The 22,500-nt window shown below is 46.4% G+C and overlaps 1 protein-coding gene across 1 annotated transcript in view; it reads left to right on the top strand.

Annotated features, from left to right (window-relative positions):
* Positions 1-22,500, top strand: part of htr2aa (5-hydroxytryptamine (serotonin) receptor 2A-a) — a gene marked incomplete at both ends in the record, with an annotated part of 47,040 nt that overhangs the window by 12,245 nt on the left and 12,295 nt on the right. The window contains one exon of the mRNA XM_080018968.1: positions 18,855-19,055. Within this exon, the coding sequence (XP_079875094.1) occupies positions 18,855-19,055 (201 nt within the window). The remainder of the gene's footprint in view (positions 1-18,854; positions 19,056-22,500) is intronic.

Genomic DNA, 22,500 nt, shown 5'->3' on the forward strand with positions numbered 1-22,500 from the left:
AAACTTCAACCACCAGGTCTTTGCGACAGCGCGGTTCAAACCAGATGTAAACCATGTCAGTGTGTTATGCCAAAGTGGGTTTTCCAGGTAGTTTTAGATTTAAAAATTCCAAGATTCTTTCCCCAAACAAAAACTAATAAATAACACCAACGATCAGATTAAAAAAATATATAGTAATATATATATATATATACATAATTAAGACTAGATTGAATGATTGAAAAAAATATTATTATGGATTAGAATAATAAATATATTAAATAAAAATTATATATACTGTATACTATATATACATTCATGCATACACACATGCGCACACATCCTGGGTATATTGTGACAATCATAGTTGTCACAATCCTTGTGCCTATTCATCTTTACTTTATATTTACTGATGATCCTTCAGAACAAGATCAGGTTTGTAATTATCCAGAGACCCCATCTGAGGACCCTGTGGAAGTACAATGTGTACTTATACTGTGTCCATCCTGCAGTAGTACTGTGGAATACTGCAGTCATACCGCACTGACCTTTGAGCAGATACAGTCGTCTCCATTGGGGATTTATTTGATGATATTCTAATGTTCTGTAGTATCTCCAGCTCTGTCTGGGGCTAATTGGGCCCCGGGGCCTCAGACCGGGGGCCTGGATCCCACGCTGTTGTTGGCGGGGGGGGCACCTTCCATGACTCATTTTTGCTCCAAAATATGTTAACTTAGTTTTGGCAAAACCGTCATTTGTTCTATTTGACACTCTAACAAACAGCCGTTGGAGGAGGAAGGTCTCCGAGCCGACGTTCAAACTGGTTCAAGCAGAACAACAACCAAGCACAGTTTGACAAACTGACTCAGCTCTGGAGTAAACTCAGTGTAACGGGCAGAAGCTCCATGTCTTCAGGGTGAAGCTCCTCCACCTCCTCCACCTCAATCACTTATATATTCAAGAGGAGTGACTGAATAATGAGGAACCTTGAGTCAATTCTCTCTCATGCGCCGCTGGAACCGGGAGCTTGTTCCTAAATATAGAAACTGTGTAATATGTAAAAGAGGACTCTGTTCATCTCCTCCACCAGGATGACGTCACCATTTCATTCATCCACCCACAATTCAAAAATACCTCAATGTCCAATTGACCTCGCTGAAAAGAGGCAGAAAAAGTGAAGTTAGAAAGGTGTAGTTGATGGTATAGTTGGGCAGGTGACGTTGAACGGGTGGGGTCGGATGATTGAGGTTGAGTGAGTGTAGTTGGACCGGTGAGGTTGGACAGGTGAGTTTAGACAGGTGAGGTTGGATCGGTGAGGTTAGACAGGTGAGGTTGGACAGGTGAGGTTGGATGGGTGAGGTTGGACAGGTGAGGTTGGACAGGTGAGACTGAGCAGGTGAGGTTGGACAGGTAAGGTTGGACAGGTGAGGTTGGACAGGTGAGGTTGGATAGGTGAGGTTGGACTGGTGAGGTTGGACAGGTGAGGTTGGATAGGTGAGGTTAGACAGGTGAGGTTGGACAGGTGAGGTTGGACTGGTGAGGTTGGACAGGTGAGGTTGGATAGGTAAGGTTGGACTGGTGAGGTTGGACAGGTGAGGTTGGATAGGTGAGGTTAGACAGGTGAGGTTGGACAGGTAAGGTTGGACAGGTGAGGTTGGACAGGTGAGGTTGGATAGGTAAGGTTGGACTGGTGAGGTTGGACAGGTGAGGTTGGATAGGTGAGGTTAGACAGGTGAGGTTGGACAGGTGAGGTTGGACAGGTGAGGTTGGACAGATGAGATTGGACAGGTGAGGTTGTCAAAATGCTAGTCAAAATGTTTGGTGGGTCCTGGGCAGGTGGCCCACAGTGACAGCTGGTCTCCACCGTACGACAGGGAAACACACCCTCGGCTACTTTCTAAGTCAAGTTGAAGTGAATAAGTAATTATGACACGTTCCACCTTGGTGCCCCCTGGTGGTCCGCATGTACACATAAGTTTTGAACACAATTTGAAATTCTCGCATTTTAAGAGAAATCTTCCACCGTTTTGTGCTTGTTTTTGTTGTTATTCACACTGTTTACTCCGTTCTCTTTTTTCATTGGTGGTCTGACTGCCTCTATGTGGCCACAACCCCTTTTCTATGGATTTTAAAGATTTTTAGGAGATCGTTTGATTTGATTTTAAATACTAATTTGTCTATGTTGTTCCATCTATCGATGCTCCTGCTGACTGTTTTACGACAATAAGTGTTGACACCATCAACTTGCATTGGCTGGTGTCTCTTCATGTGTTATTTTTCATCATTCATCATCATCATTCAAAACTTCAATTATGAAAAGTCACAGGAGAGATTCTAGAATTCATATTTTTCAGAGGGAAGAACTATCTGGCGATCTGCTGGCATCGGCGGGGGGGGGGAGTAACACACTCGCTGAGCACACTCTGCTACGTGTATGGGCACTCGGCCTCCACGGCCCGGTGGGGCGTCTGGCCGGCTGCGGTGGGGCGGGCCTCACCCTTGCACGGGGCGTGGGTGGGCATGGGAGTCCCGCCAGATGACATGTGAGGCGGGCGGTTTGGGCTAGGTGTCAGTCTGTCGACGTGGGGCTCGGATCCCGGCCTGCGGTCCGTGCCGGAACCGGACCCCCCCGGGTTCTGTGCCTGCGGCTGTGTCTTGGGCCTGCACCTGGGGGTGGGTTGTATGTGTGCGCCTCCGGGGTGCAGCACCCTCCTGGTTGCATTCCTTTCCTTTTCTCCCTCATTTACTGTCATAACTATGAAAGGAAAAGAGGCCACGTGACCAGTTGTAGTTCCAATTTTCCTGGACCTAATTAATTGTTTTGTAATACATTTTGTCGTTCAATGTTAGTGTAAATGTTGTTGTATGTTTAATTGGTCCACCCATGGTGATTCTCCCCCTCTTGGAGTAGTGATGAGTTGTATATAAACCCAAACATGATATAAAGTTCTCCAAAGAGGAGGGTTGGTGGTGGTTCTCTATAACCAAAAGCTGTGCTCTGGTCGTCCTACAGGTCGTCCACAGGACAGAGTTTTTGCAGTAGTTGTTGATGATTGAAGAATGAATAAAGTGTTGCCTTGCAGGTTGAGAAGTTTAAATCCATTTGCAGACTAACTCTGTCCTACATGTAATGGAGCAAATACTCTGTGTTGTATGTTCAGCATGCTGACAGCACAGGTCAAAAAAAACAAAGAGGGAAGAACTTGCAAACTGTGAATCCTTCATTCTGATGATCATCACAGCAGTGGAAACACAGAGATCAGTGGATGGAGAAGGAGGAGGGGGGTGGAGGTGATTATTAGAATTATAAGGATTACTGTTGTTATATGGATATATTTTGACCAATTACTTATTTTGCTGCAATTTACAAAAAAGTGCAAAAATGTGACTGAGTTTACTTTAAAGGTCTTTAGTTTCTGCAGATGTTTCCACAACTTCATGGACGAGTGAGGATGGATGTTCTTCATTGTTTCTCTTTATGGAGCTTAATGAAGTGTAATTATTGGGCCGGTAATTAGAACAATATGGTCTGGAGGGACCATCCAGGGAGTCGCTGCAGAGCTCTCACTTCACCTCAAGGACCCTGTTTTATAACTAGTATGTCTAGTTTATGTTTTACAACTAGTACGTCTAGTTTATAACTAGTATGAATCATTTTATAACTAGTCTTCTGGCCTAACTATGCAAATGCATGCGTAGCTATGCAACAATCTAAACACTCTCCCAAAAAGTAGCAAGACAGGAGCTGACTTCAGGTGTTTTAATGGTAGTGGTGTGAAACTGTTGAACAGCAAAAAAGTATGAAGATTAACCATCAATCTCTCTATGCAAATGTAGTGTCAGTCTGTCTGTCAGTGAGGATGTCACAGCGTCACGATGTCACAACGCTGGTTGGGAGGAACAGAACTTAAGTACAGACGATGCATAGAAACGGGGAGTAGGCAAGACCAACACAGAACAAGCCCCGTAAGATGTCAAATTACCAGGAGCCTAAACTTCTTAAGAAGTAAGTGAGGCATAGAGCGGATGCCTTCCTTTCCAGTTCCTTGCCGGTGTCGTTGGACAGAAGGAGGACGACCTCCGTGTCCCTGCTGATCCTCACTTCGGTCTTCCTCAACTCTTCCCATCGTCACTGGGAAACGTTCTTGTGAAGAGGAAGAGAGGCCAGTGGTTCTTGCCTTGGTTGTCCCGCAGTACGACTACATCCTCTTCCTGCATGTTTGTTCTTTCCTTTCTCCAGATGCTGCGTCTCTGCAGGTCGCCAAAATACTTTGTTGGATTAGGCTGGAGCAGGTAAAGTTGGAGTTGGTTTAACTGGATGGGGCAGTTTAGGTTGCAGCTGGTTTGATTTGGGAAGGTTAGGGTGAAGCTGGTTTGATTGGAGCAGGTTACGTTGGAGCTGGTTTGATTGTAACAGGTTAGGGTGGAGCTGGTTTGATTGTAGCAGGTTAAGTTGGAGCTGGTTTGACTGGAGCAGGTTAGGTTGGAGCTGGTTTGATTGGAGCAGGTTAGGGTGGAGCTGGTTTGATTGGAGCAGGTTAAGTTGGAGCTGGTTTGATTGGAGCAGGTTAAGTTGGAGCTGGTTTGATTGTAGCAGGTGAAGTTGGAGCTGGTTTGACTGGAGCAGGTTAGGTTGGAGCTGGTTTGATTGGAGCAGGTTAGGGTGGAGCTGGTTTGATTGGAGCAGGTTAAGTTGGAGCTGGTTTGATTGGAGCAGGTTAGGTTGGAGCTGGTTTGACTGGAGCAGGTTAGGGTGGAGCTGGTTTGACTGGAGGAGGTTAGGTTGGTGCTGGTTTGATTGGAGCAGGTTCGGGTGGAGCTGGTTTGTCTGGAGCAGGTTAAGTTGGAGCTGGTTTGACTGGAGCAGGTTAAGTTGGAGCTGGTTTGATTGCAGCAGGTTAGGGTGGAGCTGGTTTGACTGGAGCAGGTTAGGTTGGAGCTGGTTTGATTGGAGCAGGTTAGGGTGGAGCTGGTTTGACCGGAGCAGGTTAAGTTGGAGCTGGTTTGACTGGAGCAGGTTAAGTTGGAGCTGGTTTGATTGGAGCAGGTTAGGGTGGAGCTGGTTTGTCTGGAGCAGGTTAAGTTGGAGCTGGTTTGACCGGAGCAGGTTAAGTTGGAGCTGGTTTGATTGCAGCAGTTTAGGGTGGAGCTGGTTTGACTGGAGCAGGTTAGGTTGGAGCTGGTTTGATTGGAGCAGGTTAGGGTGGAGCTGGTTTGACCGGAGCAGGTTAAGTTGGAGCTGGTTTGACTGGAGCAGGTTAAGTTGGAGCTGGTTTGATTGGAGCAGGTTAGGGTGGAGCTGGTTAGACTGGAGCAGTTAAGTTGGAGCTGGTTTGACTGGAGCAGATTAGGTTGGAGCTGGTTTGATGAGGCAATCTTTTGAATCTTCTGTGGTGGTCAAATCCAGTTAGATCTGAATACAGTCAGTTAACAGATACCGTTAAATTCAGTGGAACTGACTGTTCACCAGTGACTGCCAATGGCTAGGGTAAACTACCTACCCTCTAACCAGGGTTAGGGTAAACTACCTACAGTATGGTCTCACCAGGGTTATTGTAAACTACCTACGGTCTTAACAGGGTTAGGGTTAACTATCTATGGTCCAACCAGGGTGAGGGTAAACTACCTATTGTCCAACCGGGGTTAGGGTTAACTACCTATGGTCTTAATAGGGTTAGGGTAAACTACCTATGGTCTAACCAGGGTTAGGTTTAACTACCTATGGTCTAACCAGGGTAAGGGTTAACTACCTACGGTCTTACCAGGGTTAGTGTTAACTAGCTACAGTCTAACCAGGGTTAGGGTTAACTAGCTATGGTCCAACCAGGGTCAGGGTTTACTACCTATGGTCTAACCAGGGATGGGGTTGATTACCTATGGTCTAACTAGGGTCAGGGTTAGCAACCTATTGTATAACCAGGGCAATGGATGGATGGAGCAGGTTAGGGTGGAGCTGGTTTGATTTATTTGGGTTAATTAGCAACAGTTTAACCAGGGTTAGGGTGAACAACCTATGGTCTAACCAGGATTCAGGTTAACTAGCTAGAGTCTAACCAGGGTGAGGGTTGACTAGCTACGATCTAACCAGGGTTAACTAGTTACGGTCTAACCAGGGTTAGGGTTAACTGGCTACAGTCTCACCAGGGTTAGGGTTAACTAGCTACGGTCTTACCAGGGTTAGAGTTAACTAGCTATGGTAATTATTGCTAGTTATGGAAGTCGTTTTTAAATTGCTGTTGAAAGAAATATATACCTTTAAGTGAAGGTTATCTTATACAGTGCAACCTCGATTAACGACTGTAAGTCGTTCTATAAGAACAAATTATGTGTAAACAGTCGTATCTCTAAGAAATTTTTCCCATATATATTATGAAATCATGAAGGGTGAAAATAAACAAAATACACAGCACAAACACAGTGCATATGAAAAAAATATTGATAAGCCACAAACTATGTGAACACACGATGTAGGTCGCCCGCTGACCGGCTGCTGACTGACTGCTGACTGACTGCTGACTGGCCACCGATGCGGCACCTGATCGTTTCATTTGATTTTAACCCTAGGGTTAGAGTTCCATCGCAGACACGGATGGATGTGCACAAACTCTGAGATGTGTTGTTAATACATTCCTTTAATGTAGTACATTTTAGGCTATATGCAGGGTTAGGGTTAGGGTTAGGGTTTAGGTTAGGGTTAGGATTAGGGTTTGGGTTAGGTTAGGGTTAGGGTTAGGGTATGGGTTATGGTTATGGTTAGGGTCAGTTAGAGTTGGGGTTAGCGGTAAAGGTTAGGGTTAGGGTTAGAGGTAAAGGTTAGGGTTAGGGTTAGGGTTAGGGTTAGGGTTAGGGTTAGAGGTAAAGGTTAGGGTTAAGGTTAGGATTAGGGTTAGGGTTAGGATTAGGGTTTGGGTTAGGTTTGGGGTTAGCGGTTAGAGCTAGGGTAAGGGTTAGGGTTAGAGTTCCATCGCAGACACGCATGTATGTGCACAAGCTCTGAGATGTTTTGTTAATACATTCCTTTAATGTAGTACATTTGAGGCTATATGCAAAAAAGGGGTTAGGGTTAGGGTTAGGGTTAGGGGTTAAGGTTAGGGTTAGAGTTAGGGTTAGGGTTAGGGTTAGGGTCAGTTAGAGTTAGGTTTAGGGTTAGGTAGGGTTAGGGTTTAGGGTTAAGGTTGGGGTTAGGGATAGGGTTAGAGTCAGAGTTAGGGGTTAGGGTTAGGGTTAGTGTTAGGGTTAGAGTTAGGGGTTAGGGTTAGGGTTAGGGTTAGGGTTAGGGTTAGGGTTAGAGGTAAAGGTTAGGGTTAGAGTTAGGGTCAGGGGTTAGGGTTAGAGGTAAAGGTTAGAGTTAGGGTTAGGATTAGGGTTAGGATTAGGGTTTGGGTTAGGTTGGGGTTAGGGTATGGGTTATGGTTATGGTCAGGGTTAGTTAGAGTTAGGGTTAGGGTTTAGCTTGAGGGTTTGGGTTAGGGTATTGGTTATGGTTATGGTTAAGGTCAGTTAGAGTTAGGGTTAGAGGTAAAGAATAGGGTTAGGGTTAGGGTTAGGGTTAGGGATTAGGGGTTAGGGTAAGGGTTAGGGTTAGGGGTTAGGGTTTCGCTTGAGGGTTAGGGTTAGGGTTAGGGGTTAGGGTTAGGGTTAGGGTCAGCTAGAGTTAGGGTTAGAGGTAAGGGTTAGGGTTAGGGTTAGGGTTAGGGTTAGGGTTAGGGTTAGAAGTAAAGGTTAGGGTTAGGATTAGGGTTAGGATTAGGGTTTGGGTTAGGTTGGGGTTAGGGTATGGGTAATGGTTATGGTAAGGGTTAGTTAGAGTTAGGGTTAGGGTTAGGGTTAGGGTTAGGGTTAGAAGTAAAGGTTGGGGTTAGTATTAGGGTTAGGGTTAGGGTTATGGATAGGATTAGGGTTTGGGTTAGGTTGGGGTTAGGGTTTGGGTTATGGTTATGGTAAGGGTCGGTTAGAGTTAGGGTTAGAGGTAAAGGTTAGGGTTAGGATTAGGGTTTGGGTAAGGTTGGGGTTAGGGTATGGGTTATGGTTATGGTCAGGGTTAGTTAGAGTAGGGGTTAGGGTTAGTTAGGGTTAGGGTTAGGGTTTTGCTTGAGGGTTAGGGTTAGGGTATGGGTTATGGTTATGGTTAGGGTCAGTTAGAGTTAGGGTTAGAGGTATAGGTTAGGGTTAGGGTTAGGGTTAGGGTTAGAAGTAAAGGTTAGGGTTAGGATTAGGGTTAGGGTTAGGGTTAGGATTAGGGTTTGGGTTAGGTTGGGGTTAGGGTATTGGTTATGGTTTTGGTTAGGGTTAGTTAGAGTTAGGGTTAGGGTTAGGGTTAGGGTTAGGGTTAGAGGTTAAGGTTAGGGTTAGGGTTGGGGTTAGGGTTTAGGTCAGCGTTAGGATTAGGGTTTGGGTTAGGTTAGGGTTCGGGTTAGGGTATGGGTTATGGTTATGTTAGGGTCAGTTAGGGTTAGGGTTAGGGTTAGTTAGGGTTAGGGTTAGTTAAGGTTAGGGTTAGGGTTAGGGTTAGGGTTTAGCCTGAGGGTTAGGGTTAGGGTTAGGGGTTAGGGTTAGGGTTAGGGTTAGGGGTTCGGATTAGGGTTAGGGGTTAGGATTAGGGTTAGGGTTATGGCTTTGGGGTTAGCGGTTAGAGTTGGGGTTAGGGTTAGGGTTAGAGTTCCATCGCAGACACGGATGTATGTGCACAAGCTCTGAGATGTTTTTTTTAATACATTCCTTTAATGTAGTACATTTGAGGCTATATGCAAAAAAGGGGTTAGGGTTAGGGTTAGGGTTAGAGGTTTAGGTTAGGGTTAGGGTTGGGGTTAGGGTTTAGGTCAGCATTAGGATTAGGGTTTGGGTTAGGTTAGGGTTAGTGTTAGGGTATGGGTTAGGGTTATGTTAGGGTCAGTTAGAGTTAGGGATAGGGTTAGTTAGGGTTAGGGTTAGGCTTTAGCGTTAGGGTTAGGGTTAGGGTTGGGATTAGGGTTAGAGTTAGAGTTAGGGGTTAGGGTTAGTGTTAGGGTTAGGGTTAGAGTTAGAGTTAGAGTTAGGGGTTAGGGTTAGAGGTAAAGGTTAGGGTTAGGGTTAGGATTAGGGTTTGGGTTTGGTTGAGGTTAGGGTCTGGGTTATGGTTATGGTTAGGGTTAGTTAGAGTTAGGGTTAGGGTTAGTTAGGGTTTGGGTTAGGGTTCAGCGTGAGGGTTAGTGTTACTGTTAGGGTTAGGGGTTAGGGTTAGGATTACGGTTTGGGTTAGGGTTAGGGTTAGGGTTCAGCGTGAGGGTTAGTGTTACGGTTAGGGTTAGGGTTAGGGGTTAGGGTTCGGTTTAGTGGGTTAGGGTTAGGGTTAGGGTTAGGGTTAGGGTTAGGGTTAGGGTTAGTGTGAGGGTTAGGGTTAGGGTTAGGGTTAGGGTTTGGGTTAGGTTGGGGTTAGGGTATTGGTTATTGTTATGGTTAGGGTTAGTTAGAGTTAGGGTTAGGGTTATGGTTAGAGGTTAAGGTTTGGGTTAGGGTTGGGGTTAGGGTTAGGTCAGCGTTAGGATTAGGGTTTGGGTTAGGTTAGGGTTAGGGTTAGGGTATGGGTTATGTTTATGTTAGGGTCAGTTAGAGTTAGGGTTAGGGTTAGTTAGGGTTTGGGTTAGTTTGGGTTAGGGTTGGGGTTAGGGTTAGGGTTAGGGTTATGGTTAGGATTAGGGTTTGGGTTAGGGTTAGGGTTAGGGTTAGGGTTAGGGTTAGGGTTAGGTTGAGGTTAGGGTCTGGGTTATGGTTATGGTTAGGGTTAGTTAGAGTTAGGGTTAGGGTTAGTTAGGGTTAGGCTTAAGGTTCAGCGTGAGGGTTAGTGTTACGGTTAGGGTTAGGGGTTAAGGTTAGGGTTAGGGGTTTGGGTTAGAGGTAAAGGTTCGGGTTTGAGTTAGGGTTAGGGTTTGGGTTAGGGTTAGGGTTAGAAGTTAAGGTTAGGGTTAGGGTTGGGGTTAGGGTTTAGGTCAGCGTTAGGATTAGGGTTTGGGTTAGGTTAGGGTTAGGGTTAGGGTATGGGTTATGGTTATGTTAGGGTCGGTTAGAGTTAGGGTTAGGGTTAGTTAGGGTTAGGGTTAGTTAGGGTTAGGGTTAGGGTTAGGGTTAGGGTTAGGGTTATGGTTAGGATTAGGGTTTGGGTTAGGTTGGGGTTAGGTTATGGTTATGGTCAGGGTTAGTTAGAGTTAGGGTTTGGGTTTATTCTGAGGGTTAGGGGTAGGGTTAGGGGTTAGGCTTCGGTTTAGGGCGTTAGGGTTAGGGTTAGGTTTAGGGTTAGGGTTAGGGTTAGGGTTAGGGTTAGGGGTTAGGGTTAGGATTAGGGTTAGGGGTTAGGATTAGGGTTAGGGTTATGGCTTTGGGGTTAGCGGTTAGAGTTGGGGTTAGGGTTAGAGTTCCATCGCAGACACGGATGTATGTGCACAAGCTCTGAGAGTTTTTTTTTAATACATTCCTTTAATGTACTACATTTGAGGCTATATGCAAAAAAGGGGTTAGGGTTAGGGTTAGGGTTAGAGGTTAAGGTTAGGGTTAGGGTTGTGGTTAGGGTTTAGGTCAGCATTAGGATTAGGGTTTGGGTTAGGTTAGGGTTAGTGTTAGGGTATGGGTTAGGGTATGGGTTAGGGTTATGTTAGGGTCAGTTAGAGTTAGGGTTAGGGTTAGTTAGGGTTAGGCTTTAGCGTTAGGGTTAGGGTTAGGGTTGGGGTTAGGGTTAGAGTTAGAGTTATGGGTTAGGGTTAGTGTTAGGGTTAGGGTTAGAGTTAGGGTTAGGGGTTAGGGTTAGAGGTAAAGGTTAGGGTAAGGGTTAGGATTAGGGTTAGGGTTAGGTTGAGGTTGGGGTATGGGTTATGGTTATGGTTAGGGTTAGTTAGAGTTAGGGTTAGGGTTAGTTAGGGTTAGGGTTAGGGTTCAGCGTGAGGGTTAGTGTTACGGTTAGGGTTAGGGTTAGGGGTTAGGGTTAGGTTTATGGGGTTAGGGTTAGGGTTATGGTTAGGGGGTTAGGGTTAGGGATTAGGGGTTAGGGTTAGGGGGTTAGGGTTAGGGTTAGGGTTAGGGGTTAGGGTTGGGGTTAGGGGTTTGGGTTAGGGTTTGGGTTAGGCTTTAGCGTTAGGGTTAGGGTTAGGGTTGGGGTTAGGGTTAGAGTTAGAGTTAGGGGTTAGGGTTAGTGTTAGGGTTAGGGTTAGAGTTAGGGTTAGGGGTTAGGGTTAGAGGTAAAGGTTAGGGTTAGGGTTAGGATTAGGGTTTGGGTTAGGTTGAGGTTAGGGTCTGGGTTATGGTTATGGTTAGGGTTAGTTAGAGTTAGGGTTAGGGTTAGTTAGGGTTAGGGTTAAGTTTCAGCGTGAGGGTTAGTGTTACGGTTAGGGTTAGGGGTTAAGGTTAGGGTTAGGGGTTAGGGTTAGAGGTAAAGGTTCGGGTTTGAGTTAGGGTTAGAGGTAAAGGTTAGGGTTAGGGTTAGGATTAGGGTTTGGGTTAGGGTTAAGGTTAGAAGTTAAGGTTAGGGTTAGGGTTGGGGTTAGGGTTTAGGTCAGCGTTAGGATTAGGGTTTGGGTTAGGTTAGGGTTAGGGTTAGGGTATGGGTTATGGTTATGTTAGGGTCAGTTAGAGTTAGGGTTAGGGTTAGTTAGGGTTAGGGTTGGTTAGGGTTAGGGTTAGGGTTAGGGTTAGGGTTAGGGTTAGGGTTATGGTTAGGATTAGGGTTTGGGTTAGGTTGGGGTTAGGTTATGGTTATGGTCAGGGTTAGTTAGAGTTAGGGTTAGGGTTAGGGTTTAGTCTGAGGGTTAGGGTTAGGGTTAGGGGTTAGGGTTCGGTTTAGGGGGTTAGGGTTAGGGTTAGGTTTAGGGTTAGGGTTAGGGTTAGGTTTAGGGGTTAGGGTTAGGATTAGGGTTAGGGGTTAGGATTAGGGTTAGGGTTATGGCTTTGGGGTTAGCGGTTAGAGTTGGGGTTAGGGTTAGGGTTAGGGTAGGGTTAGGGTTAGGGTTAGGGTTATGGCTTTGGGGTTAGCGGTTAGAGTTGGGGTTAGTGTTAGGGTTAGGGTTAGGGTTAGGGTTAGGGTTAGGGTTAGAGTTCCATCGCAGACACGGATGTATGTGCACAAGCTCTGAGATGTTTTTTTTAATACATTCCTTTAATGTAGTACATTTGAGGCTATATGCAAAAAAGGGGTTAGGGTTAAGGTTAGGGTTAGAGGTTAAGGTTAGGGTTAGGGTTGGGGTTAGGGTTTAGGTCAGCATTAGGATTAGGGTTTGGGTTAGGTTAGGGTTAGTGTTAGGGTATGGGTAAGGGTTATGTTAGGGTCAGTTAGAGTTAGGGATAGGGTTAGTTAGGGTTAGGGTTAGGGTTAGGGTTAGGGTTAGGGTTAGGGTTTGAGTTAGGGGTTAGGGTTAGAGGTAAAGGTTAGGGTTAGGGTTAGGATTAGGGTTTGGGTTAGGTTGAGGTTAGGGTCTGGGTTATGGTTATGGTTTGGGTTAGTTAGAGTTAGGGTTAGGGTTAGTTAGGGTTAGGGTTTGGGTTCAGCGTGAGGGTTAGTGTTACGGTTAGGGTTAGGGGTTAGGGTTAGGGTTAGGGGTTAGGGTTAGAGGTAAAGGTTCGGGTTTGAGTTAGGGTTAGGGGTTAGGGTTAGAGGTAAAGGTTAGGGTTAGGGTTAGGATTTGGGTTAGGGTTAGGGTTAGGGTTTAGGTCAGCGTTAGGATTAGGGTTTGGGTTAGGTTATGGTTATGGTCAGGGTTAGTTAGAGTTAGGGTTAGGGTTTATTCTGAGGGTTAGGGTTAGGGTTAGGGGTTAGGGTTCGGTTTAGGGCGTTAGGATTAGGGTTAGGGTTCAGCGTGAGGGTTAGTGTTACGGTTAGGGTTAGGGGTTAAGGTTAGGGTTAGGGGTTAGGGTTAGAGGTAAAGGTTCGGGTTTGTGTTAGGGTTAGGGGTTAGGGTTAGAGGTAAAGGTTAGGGTTAGGGTTAGGATTCGGGTTTGGGTTAGGGTTAGGGTTAGAAGTTAAGGTTAGGGTTAGGGTTGGGGTTAGGGTTTAGGTCAGCGTTAGGATTAGGGTTTGGGTTAGGTTAGGGTTAGGGTTAGGGTATGGGTTATGGTTATGTTAGGGTCGGTTAGAGTTAGGGTTAGGGTTAGTTAGGGTTAGGGTTAATTAGGGTTAGGGTTAGGGTTAGGGTTAGGGTTAGGGTTAGGGTTAGGGTTAGGGTTAGGGTTAGGGGTTAGGGTTAGGATTAGGGTTAGGGGTTAGGATTAGGGTTAGGGTTATGGCTTTGGGGTTAGCGGTTAGAGTTGGGGTTAGGGTTAGAGTTCCATCGCAGACACGGATGTATGTGCACAAGCTCTGAGAGTTTTTTTTTAATACATTCCTTTAATGTAGTACATTTGAGGCTATATGCAAAAAAGGGGTTAGGGTAAGGGTTAGGGTTAGAGGTTAAGGTTAGGGTTAGGGTTGGGGTTAGGGTTTAGGGTTAGGGTTAGGGTTAGGGTTAGGGTTAGGGTTAGGGTTGGGGTTAGGGTTTAGGTCAGCATTAGGATTAGGGTTTGGGTTAGGTTAGGGTTAGTGTTAGGGTATGGGTTAGGGAATGGGTTAGGGTTATGTTAGGGTCAGTTAGAGTTAGGGTTAGGGTTAGTTAGGGTTAGGGTTAGGGTTAGGGTTAGGGTTAGGGTTAGGGTTAGGTTGAGGTTAGGGTATGGGTTATGGTTATGGTTAGGGTTAGTTAGAGTTAGGGTTAGGGTTAGTTAGGGTTAGGGTTAGGGTTCAGCTTGAGGGTTAGTGTTACGGTTAGGGTTAGGGTTAGGGGTTAGGGTTAGGTTTAGGGGGTTAGGGTTAGGGTTATGGTTAGGGGGTTAGGGTTAGGGATTAGGGGTTAGGGTTAGGGGGTTAGGGTTAGGGTTAGGGTTAGGGGTTAGGGTTGGGGTTAGGGGTTTGGGTTAGGGTTAGGGTTAGGGTTAGGGTTAGGGTTAGGGTTAGGGTTAGGGTTAGGTTGAGGTTAGGGTCTGGGTTATGGTTATGGTTAGGGTTAGTTAGAGTTAGGGTTAGGGTTAGTTAGGGTTAGGGTTAAGGTTCAGCGTGAGGGTTAGTGTTACGGTTAGGGTTAGGGGATAAGGTTAGGGTTAGGGGTTTGGGCTAGAGGTAAAGGTTCGGGTTTGAGTTAGGGTTAGGGTTTGGGTTAGGGTTAGGGTTAGAAGTTAAGGTTAGGGTTAGGGTTGGGGTTAGGGTTTAGGTCAGCGTTAGGATTAGGGTTTGGGTTAGGTTAGGGTTAGGGTTAGGGTATGGGTTATGGTTATGTTAGGGTCGGTTAGAGTTAGGGTTAGGGTTAGTTAGGGTTAGGGTTAGTTAGGGTTAGGGTTAGTGTTACGGTTAGGGTTAGGGTTAGGGGTTAGGGTTAGGTCAGGGTTAGTTAGAGTTAGGGTTTGGGTTTATTCTGAGGGTTAGGGTTAGGGTTAGGGGTTAGGCTTCGGTTTAGGGCGTTAGGGTTAGGGTTAGGTTTAGGGTTAGGGTTAGGGTTAGGGTTAGGGTTAGGGTTAGGGGTTAGGGTTAGGATTAGGGTTAGGGGTTAGGATTAGGGTTAGGGTTATGGCTTTGGGGTTAGCGGTTAGAGTTGGGGTTAGGGTTAGAGTTCCATCGCAGACACGGATGTATGTGCACAAGCTCTGAGAGTTTTTTTTTAATACATTCCTTTAATGTACTACATTTGAGGCTATATGCAAAAAAGGGGTTAGGGTTTGGGTTAGGGTTAGAGGTTAAGGTTAGGGTTAGGGTTGTGGTTAGGGTTTAGGTCAGCATTAGGATTAGGGTTTGGGTTAGGTTAGGGTTAGTGTTAGGGTATGGGTTAGGGTATGGGTTAGGGTTATGTTAGGGTCAGTTAGAGTTAGGGTTAGGGTTAGTTAGGGTTAGGCTTTAGCGTTAGGGTTAGGGTTAGGGTTGGGGTTAGGGTTAGAGTTAGAGTTATGGGTTAGGGTTAGTGTTAGGGTTAGGGTTAGAGTTAGGGTTAGGGGTTAGGGTTAGAGGTAAAGGTTAGGGTTAGGGTTAGGATTAGGGTTAGGGTTAGGTTGAGGTTGGGGTACGGGTTATGGTTATGGTTAGGGTTAGTTAGAGTTAGGGTTAGGGTTAGTTAGGGTATGGGTTAGGGTTCAGCGTGAGGGTTAGTGTTACGGTTAGGGTTAGGGTTAGGGGTTAGGGTTAGGTTTATGGGGTTAGGGTTAGGGTTATGGTTAGGGGGTTAGGGTTAGGGATTAGGGGTTAGGGTTAGGGGGTTAGGGTTAGGGTTAGGGTTAGGGGTTAGGGTTGGGGTTAGGGGTTTGGGTTAGGGTTTGGGTTAGGCTTTAGCGTTAGGGTTAGGGTTAGGGTTGGGGTTAGGGTTAGAGTTAGAGTTAGGGGTTAGGGTTAGTGTTAGGGTTAGGGTTAGAGTTAGGGTTAGGGGTTAGGGTTAGAGGTAAAGGTTAGGGTTAGGGTTAGGATTAGGGTTTGGGTTAGGTTGAGGTTAGGGTCTGGGTTATGGTTATGGTTAGGGTTAGTTAGAGTTAGGGTTAGGGTTAGTTAGGGTTAGGGTTAAGGTTCAGCGTGAGGGTTAGTGTTACGGTTAGGGTTAGGGGTTAAGGTTAGGGTTAGGGGATAGGGTTAGAGGTAAAGGTTCGGGTTTGAGTTAGGGTTAGGGGTTAGGGTTAGAGGTAAAGGTTAGGGTTAGGGTTAGGATTAGGGTTTGGGTTAGGGTTAGGGTTAGAAGTTAAGGTTAGGGTTAGGGTTGGGGTTAGGGTTTAGGTCAGCGTTAGGATTAGGGTTTGGGTTAGGTTAGGGTTAGGGTTAGGGTTAGGGTTAGGGTTAGGGTTAGGATTAGGGTTTGGGTTAGGTTGGGGTTAGGTTATGGTTATGGTCAGGGTTAGTTAGAGTTAGGGTTAGGGTTTATTCTGAGGGTTAGGGTTAGGGTTAGGGGTTAGGGTTCGGTTTAGGGCGTTAGGATTAGGGTTAGGGTTCAGCGTGAGGGTTAGTGTTACGGTTAGGGTTAGGGGTTAAGGTTAGGGTTAGGGGTTAGGGTTAGAGGTAAAGGTTCGGGTTTGAGTTAGGGTTAGGGGTTAGGGTTAGAGGTAAAGGTTAGGGTTAGGGTTAGGATTAGGGTTTGGGTTAGGGTTAGGGTTAGAAGTTAAGGTTAGGGTTAGGGTTGGGGTTAGGGTTTAGGTCAGCGTTAGGATTAGGGTTTGGGTTAGGTTAGGGTTAGGGTTAGGGTATGGGTTATGGTTATGTTAGGGTCGGTTAGAGTTAGGGTTAGGGTTAGTTAGGGTTAGGGTTAGTTAGGGTTAGGGTTAGGGTTAGGGTTAGGGTTAGGGTTAGGGTTAGGGTTAGGGTTATGGTTAGGATTAGGGTTTGGGTTGGGTTGGGGTTAGGTTATGGTTATGGTCAGGGTTAGTTAGAGTTAGGGTTAGGGTTTATTCTGAGGGTTAGGGTTAGGGTTAGGGGTTAGGGTTCGGTTTAGGGCGTTAGGGTTAGGGTTAGGTTTAGGGTTCGGGTTAGGGTTAGGGTTAGGGTTAGGATTAGGGTTAGGGGTTAGGATTAGGGTTAGGGTTATGGCTTTGGGGTTAGCGGTTAGAGTTGGGGTTAGGGTTAGAGTTCCATCGCAGACACGGATGTATGTGCACAAGCTCTGAGAGGTTTTTTTTAATACATTCCTTTAATGTAGTACATTTGAGGCTATATGCAAAAAAGGGGTTAGGGTTTGGGTTAGGGTTAGAGGTTAAGGTTAGGGTTAGGGTTGGGGTTAGGGTTTAGTTCAGCATTAGGATTAGGGTTTGGGTTAGGTTAGGGTTAGTGTTAGGGTATGGGTTAGGGTATGGGTTAGGGTTATGTTAGGGTCAGTTAGAGTTAGGGTTAGGGTTAGTTAGGGTTAGGCTTTAGCGTTAGGGTTAGGGTTAGGGTTGGGGTTAGGGTTAGAGTTAGAGTTATGGGTTAGGGTTAGTGTTAGGGTTACGGTTAGAGTTAGGGTTAGGGGTTAGGGTTAGAGGTAAAGGTTAGGGTTAGGGTTAGGATTAGGGTTAGGGTTAGGTTGAGGTTAGGGTATGGGTTATGGTTATGGTTAGGGTTAGTTAGAGTTAGGGTTAGGGTTAGTTAGGGTTAGGGTTAGGGTTCAGCGTGAAGGTTAGTGTTACGGTTAGGGTTAGGGTTAGGGGTTAGGGTTAGGTTTAGGGGGTTAGGGTTAGGGTTATGGTTAGGGGGTTAGGGTTAGGGATTAGGGGTTAGGGGTTAGGGTTGGGGTTAGGGGTTTGGGTTAGGGTTAGGGTTAGGGTTAGGGTTAGGGTTAGGGTTAGGGGTTAGAGTTAGGGCTTAGGGTTAGGTTTAGGGTTAGGGTTAGAGGTTAAGGTTAGGGTTAGGGTTGGGGTTAGGGTTTAGGTCAGCGTTAGGATTAGGGTTTAGGTTAGGTTTGGGTTAGGGTTAGGGATGGGTTATGGTTTTGTTAGGGTCAGTTAGAGTTAGGGTTAGGGTTAGTTAGGGTTAGGGTTAGGGTTAGGGTTAGGGTTAGGGTTAGAAGTAAAGGTTAGGGTTAGTGTTAGCGTTAGGGTTAGGGTTAGGATTAGGGTTTGGGTTAGGTTGGGGTTAGGGAATGGGTTATGGTTAGGGTTAGTTAGGGTTAGGGTTAGGGTTAGGGTTAGGGTTAGGGTTAAGGTTAGGGTTAGGGTTTAGCCTGAGGGTTAGGGTTAGGGGTTTGGGTTAGGGTTTGGGTTAGGGTTCGGGTTAGGGTTAGGGTTAGGGTTAGGGTTAGGATTAGGGTTTGGGTTAGGTTGGGGTTAGGGTATGGGTTATGGTTATGGTTATGGTTAGAGTTAGTTAGAGTTTGGGTTAGGGTTAGGGTTTGGGTTTAGCCTGAGGGTTAGGGTTAGGGTTAGGGGTTAGGGTTAGGGTTAGGGTTAGGGGTTAGGGTTAGGCTTAGGGTTATGGCTTTGGGGCTGGCGGTTAGAGTTGGGGTTAGTGTTAGAGTTCCATCGCAGACATGAATGTATGTGCACAAGCTCTGAGATGTTTTTTTAATACATTCCTTTAATGTAGTACATTTGAGGCTATTTGCAAAAAAGGGGTTAGGGTTAGGGTTAGGGTTAGAGGTTAAGGTTAGGGTTAGGGTTGGGGTTAGGGTTTAGGTTAGCGTTAGGATTAGGGTTTGGGTTAGGTTAGGGTTAGGGTTAGGGTATGGGTTAGGGTATGGGTTAGGGCTATGTTAGGGTCAGTTAGAGTTAGGGTTAGGGTTATTTAGGGTTAGGGTTAGGCTTTAGCGTTAGGGTTGGGGTTGGGGTTAGGGTTAGTTAGAGTTAGTGTTAGGGTTTGTTAGGGTTAGGGTTAGGGTTCAGCGTGAGGGTTAGTGGTACGGTTAGTGTTAGGGGTTAGGGTTAGGGTTAGGGGTTAGGGTTAGGGTTAGGGGTTAGGGTTAGAGTTAGGGGGTTAGGGTTAGGGCTAGGGTTAGGGTTAGAGTATCGTATAAACATTTCCTGTCCAATCTCTCTGAATGTGTGCTTCCTACTCTTCACTTCATCAAACCTGAACCCTCTGTTTATCTCAGATCCCAGAGCGACGGCTCAACGCCGTCCTGACGAGGTGGCCATTTTGTTCTGACTCTATTGTGTACAACTACAAGTTCTTCACCAAGAGGAAATGGAAATGTTCTCCATCTGATGGATGTGTCTCCCACTCTCCCTCCCCCCATTCCTCCCCCTCTCCATCCTTTCACCTCTCATACCACCCCTCCACCCCTCCAACCTCTCCATCCTCTAACTCCTCCATCCTTCCCTCCATTCACCATACACCCCTCTCTTCCTTCCTCCCCCCATCCATTCCTCCATTCCTCCACCTCTCTGTCCTTTCACCTCTAACTTCACCCCTCCACCCTGTCCACACCTCACTTCCTCCACCCCTCCCACAGACTACTGGTGGCCCTTGCCCTCAGACCTGTGTCCGGTCTGGATCTACCTTGACGTCCTGTTCTCTACCTCCTCCATCATGCATCTCTGTGCTATCTCGCTGGACCGCTACATCGCCATCCGCAACCCCATCCACCACAGCCGCTCCAACTCTAGGACCAAGGCCCGGCTCAAGGTGCTGGCGGTCTGGACCATCTCCGTGGGTGAGACACACACACACACACACACACACAGACATACAGACCTTGGAGGAGATGGATGGTGAGTCAGCTTTAAGTGAGTCAGACATGTGCACTGCCGTGAATAGATATTAAAAATAAATAACAAATAAAAATGAGGGCAATTCCAAGGGGCAAATGAAAGAATGAAAGAAAGTGAAATGGAAAGTGGAAGCAAGTGTTAAAAACTGCGTGTGTGTGTGTGTGTGTGTGTGTGTGTGTGTGTGTGTGTGTGTGTGTGTGTGTGTGTGTGTGTGTGTGTGTGTGTGTGTGTGTGTGTGTGTGTTGTGCAGGACACAACAGGACATTTATTTTTGAACCGTCTGTTCAGGAAGCCGACCTTGATCAGTGCTGTCCGGTGCTTTAGTGTGCAGAGGAGGGCGTACTCCAGTCGCACTTTCATTTGATTTACCTTGAGGTTCAGGTCCAACCAAGTCGGCTTGATGTCCACCTCCCTCCTCAGGGACTGGATGTGCTTCACTCACGTTGCGGAAGCCGCTCGCCATCTTGCCGCTCGCCATCTTGCCGCTCGCCATCTTGCCGCTCGCCATCTTGCCGCTTGCCATCTTGTCGTTCCCATCTGGTCGCAGGCCATCTTGCCGCTCGCCATCTTGCCACTCGCCATCTTGCCGCTCGCCATCATGTTGCTCGCCATCTTGTCGCTCGCCATCTGGACGCTCGCATTTTTGTCGCTCGCCATCTGGACGCTCGCATTCTTGTCCCTCGCCATCTTGTTGCTCGCCATCTTGTCGCTCGTAATCTGGTCACTCGCCATCTGGTCGCTCACCATCTTGTTGCTCCCGCACCTTGTTGGGGACCCGGGTGGAGGGCACGGCCAGCGGGGACATTCGGAGATAGGTCTCGTGAAGGAATACACCGTTCTCTATTAACTGGGAGACAAAGTGCTCCCACCAAGTGACGTGCCTTTGTTGGGCATTGCCACCCGCATGGCTACAGCTACCGCTCCCTTCCTGGTCATTGTTTTTCTGTTCGCGTCCTGGTTTGTCTTGTTTACGATAGAGAGTCGTTGCTTCCGACCGGTCTCCAAACCAGCTCTGGGCCGTCTGGTGTTGATGTTGCCGCTGCCTCAGCACCCTGCTGTGGAGAGACTGGCCTGGCTCCAGCTCCTCCAACAACAGCGCTTTTCCCTGCACCTTCCTCCGGTAAGACAATAGGTCAAGTCTGGTGGTGTTGACTACAGGAACCTGCTGCCTGTGGCTCGGCCGGCGCCGTCAGACACCAGGAAATCTCAGATTGAGATCATTTTAATCAATGCCAGGTCGTGTGTAATAGGTTGTTTATCCGGAAGGTCTTCTTTGTGTCTCATGATCTAGACCTGTCTATAACTGAGACCTGGTTGATATGTGGAGACAACACGGCCTTGACCGAACTGCGTCCCATGGACTGTGACTTAGCCAGTGCACCCAGAATGTACCACCAAGGAGGAGGACAAGCTGCTGTTTTTACCAAACAGCTGCCACTCTGGGGGCATCTGTGTTTTCAACACTTTTGAGGCACATATGCTCAGTATTGGTTTGGGTAATCCTCTCTTCTCCATGTTTTTTTACCACTCACATGGCCCAAACAGTGGCTTTCTAACTGAATTTGCCAAGTTTTTGTCTTCTGTGGTTGTTCATCTTGACAAAGTTATGATTGTTGCAGATTTCAATATACAGTACACGTTGATGTTGTTTTTAATGTTGACATCCAAGCCATTAAAAGCACTAGGCATTCTTGCACTCTCAATAGCTACTGCTGACAACTTCTCCTCTGTATTTGCAGACCTTCGTAAGGATATGGCTTTCCCTGTCCAGACCAATGACTTAAACCCCTTTCTCACATAGTTCCCGGTAAACTACTGGGATAACCTTTCTGGCACCACTAGTGATGTTTGCTCTTCACACATTCTAACAGTTTAGGTCTGTGTTTCTGGATCTTGGCAGCTTGGAGAGTGCGGAGGAAGAAATTAGGCGAAAACTCACGTCCACACAGGTGCTGGGATTTCCACAATGCTCGTTGTTTATTACTACACATCAAGCTTACCAAGCCTGGTTGTATGGCTGCTATGTTATCATACATGAACAAAACAGAAGCCACACGTAACCTCAATGTTAAACCTGAGTTGAGAGGCAATAGGAAAAAAGGAGCTTAAACAACATGCGTCCGTTCGTAGCATGTGCGCTGCTAAACTAACTCAAGGAATACAAGGCGATGTGTGATGACGTTGCTTCTCTCGTCAAATGCATTAAAGGTACATTTCACCATTTGGACTGTTACAACATGCAGCTATATTCTGGAACATTTCCGTCACGCTCCTTTTCACACATGCCATGATAACGCCGGAACAGATGGGGCAAGGAACAGTCCGTTCAAGGTGAACATTTGGACAATCTGTGCCGGCGTACAATCTCAAACTGTTTCATTTTTGCGCTGGCTCTCAGAGACAAGCACTTCCTGTTTCCACCTTATAGTCTCCCCACCCCTCCCAGACGGACGGGGACAGAGCCCTTATTCCCGGACACTAATACCTGAACCCAATGTTATTAAATCAGTGTGACCATTTTCAACCTGTCCTACAGTCTCTGCCTCCGGAGAAGGAACGTTCTTCAGCCACACCCATAACTGTAAAAGACCCACCCAGGGTCTGAGTGGCATTTTTAACAAGAAAGATAATGAAATGTAAGAACATAATGACCTTTCTCTATAGTGACTGGACGTGTTTCAGTTTCTCGTCTTTGCAGCCGAGCTCCATGGTTCGGGTTCGACTCTTTTTTTTTCCGAATGTTTTTTTTTCCTCTTGAAAATATATATATTTTTTTATTTGTATGAAATAAATATTCGTAAAAATCCCATATTTGTGCTTCGCCAATGGTGTATTTGGATTTGGCTGCCACCCTACTTTACGTGCTTGTTCCGGTAATGTTATCTCTTCCATTCACAACAGAGACATAACTCGACCTAAATGCTTCCGTGCAGTTTTCTATATTTCTGTTTCTAAATTTCAGTTTTCTTTAATGTCTTTATTGTACTATGGTTTAAAAGGTGCTTTATAAATAAAATGTACGAACTTACTTCGAGAAGCCACCACAGATTAATCTGCAGGCAAACGAAAAATTACTGGGGGGGGGTATCATTACCCAGCAACAGGTCATTCTTTCACATTATGACAGGAAGTGATGTTTACGACGACATTTTTAAAAAAACGATTTGCTGATAATTGTCTCTGTCTTGTCAACTGTTAACGAGCTGCCAGGTGGAGTGACCTACAGACAGATCTACTGACAGAACTACAGACAGACCTACAGACATCTACTGGGAGAACTACAGACAGATCTACTGACAGACCTACAGACAGATCTACTGACAGAACTACAGACAGACCTACAGACAGATCTACTGACAGACCTACAGACAGATCTACTGACAGACC

This window comes from Zeus faber, assembly GCF_960531495.2.
Source record: "Zeus faber genome assembly, chromosome: 18".
Lineage (NCBI taxonomy): Eukaryota > Metazoa > Chordata > Actinopteri > Zeiformes > Zeidae > Zeus > Zeus faber.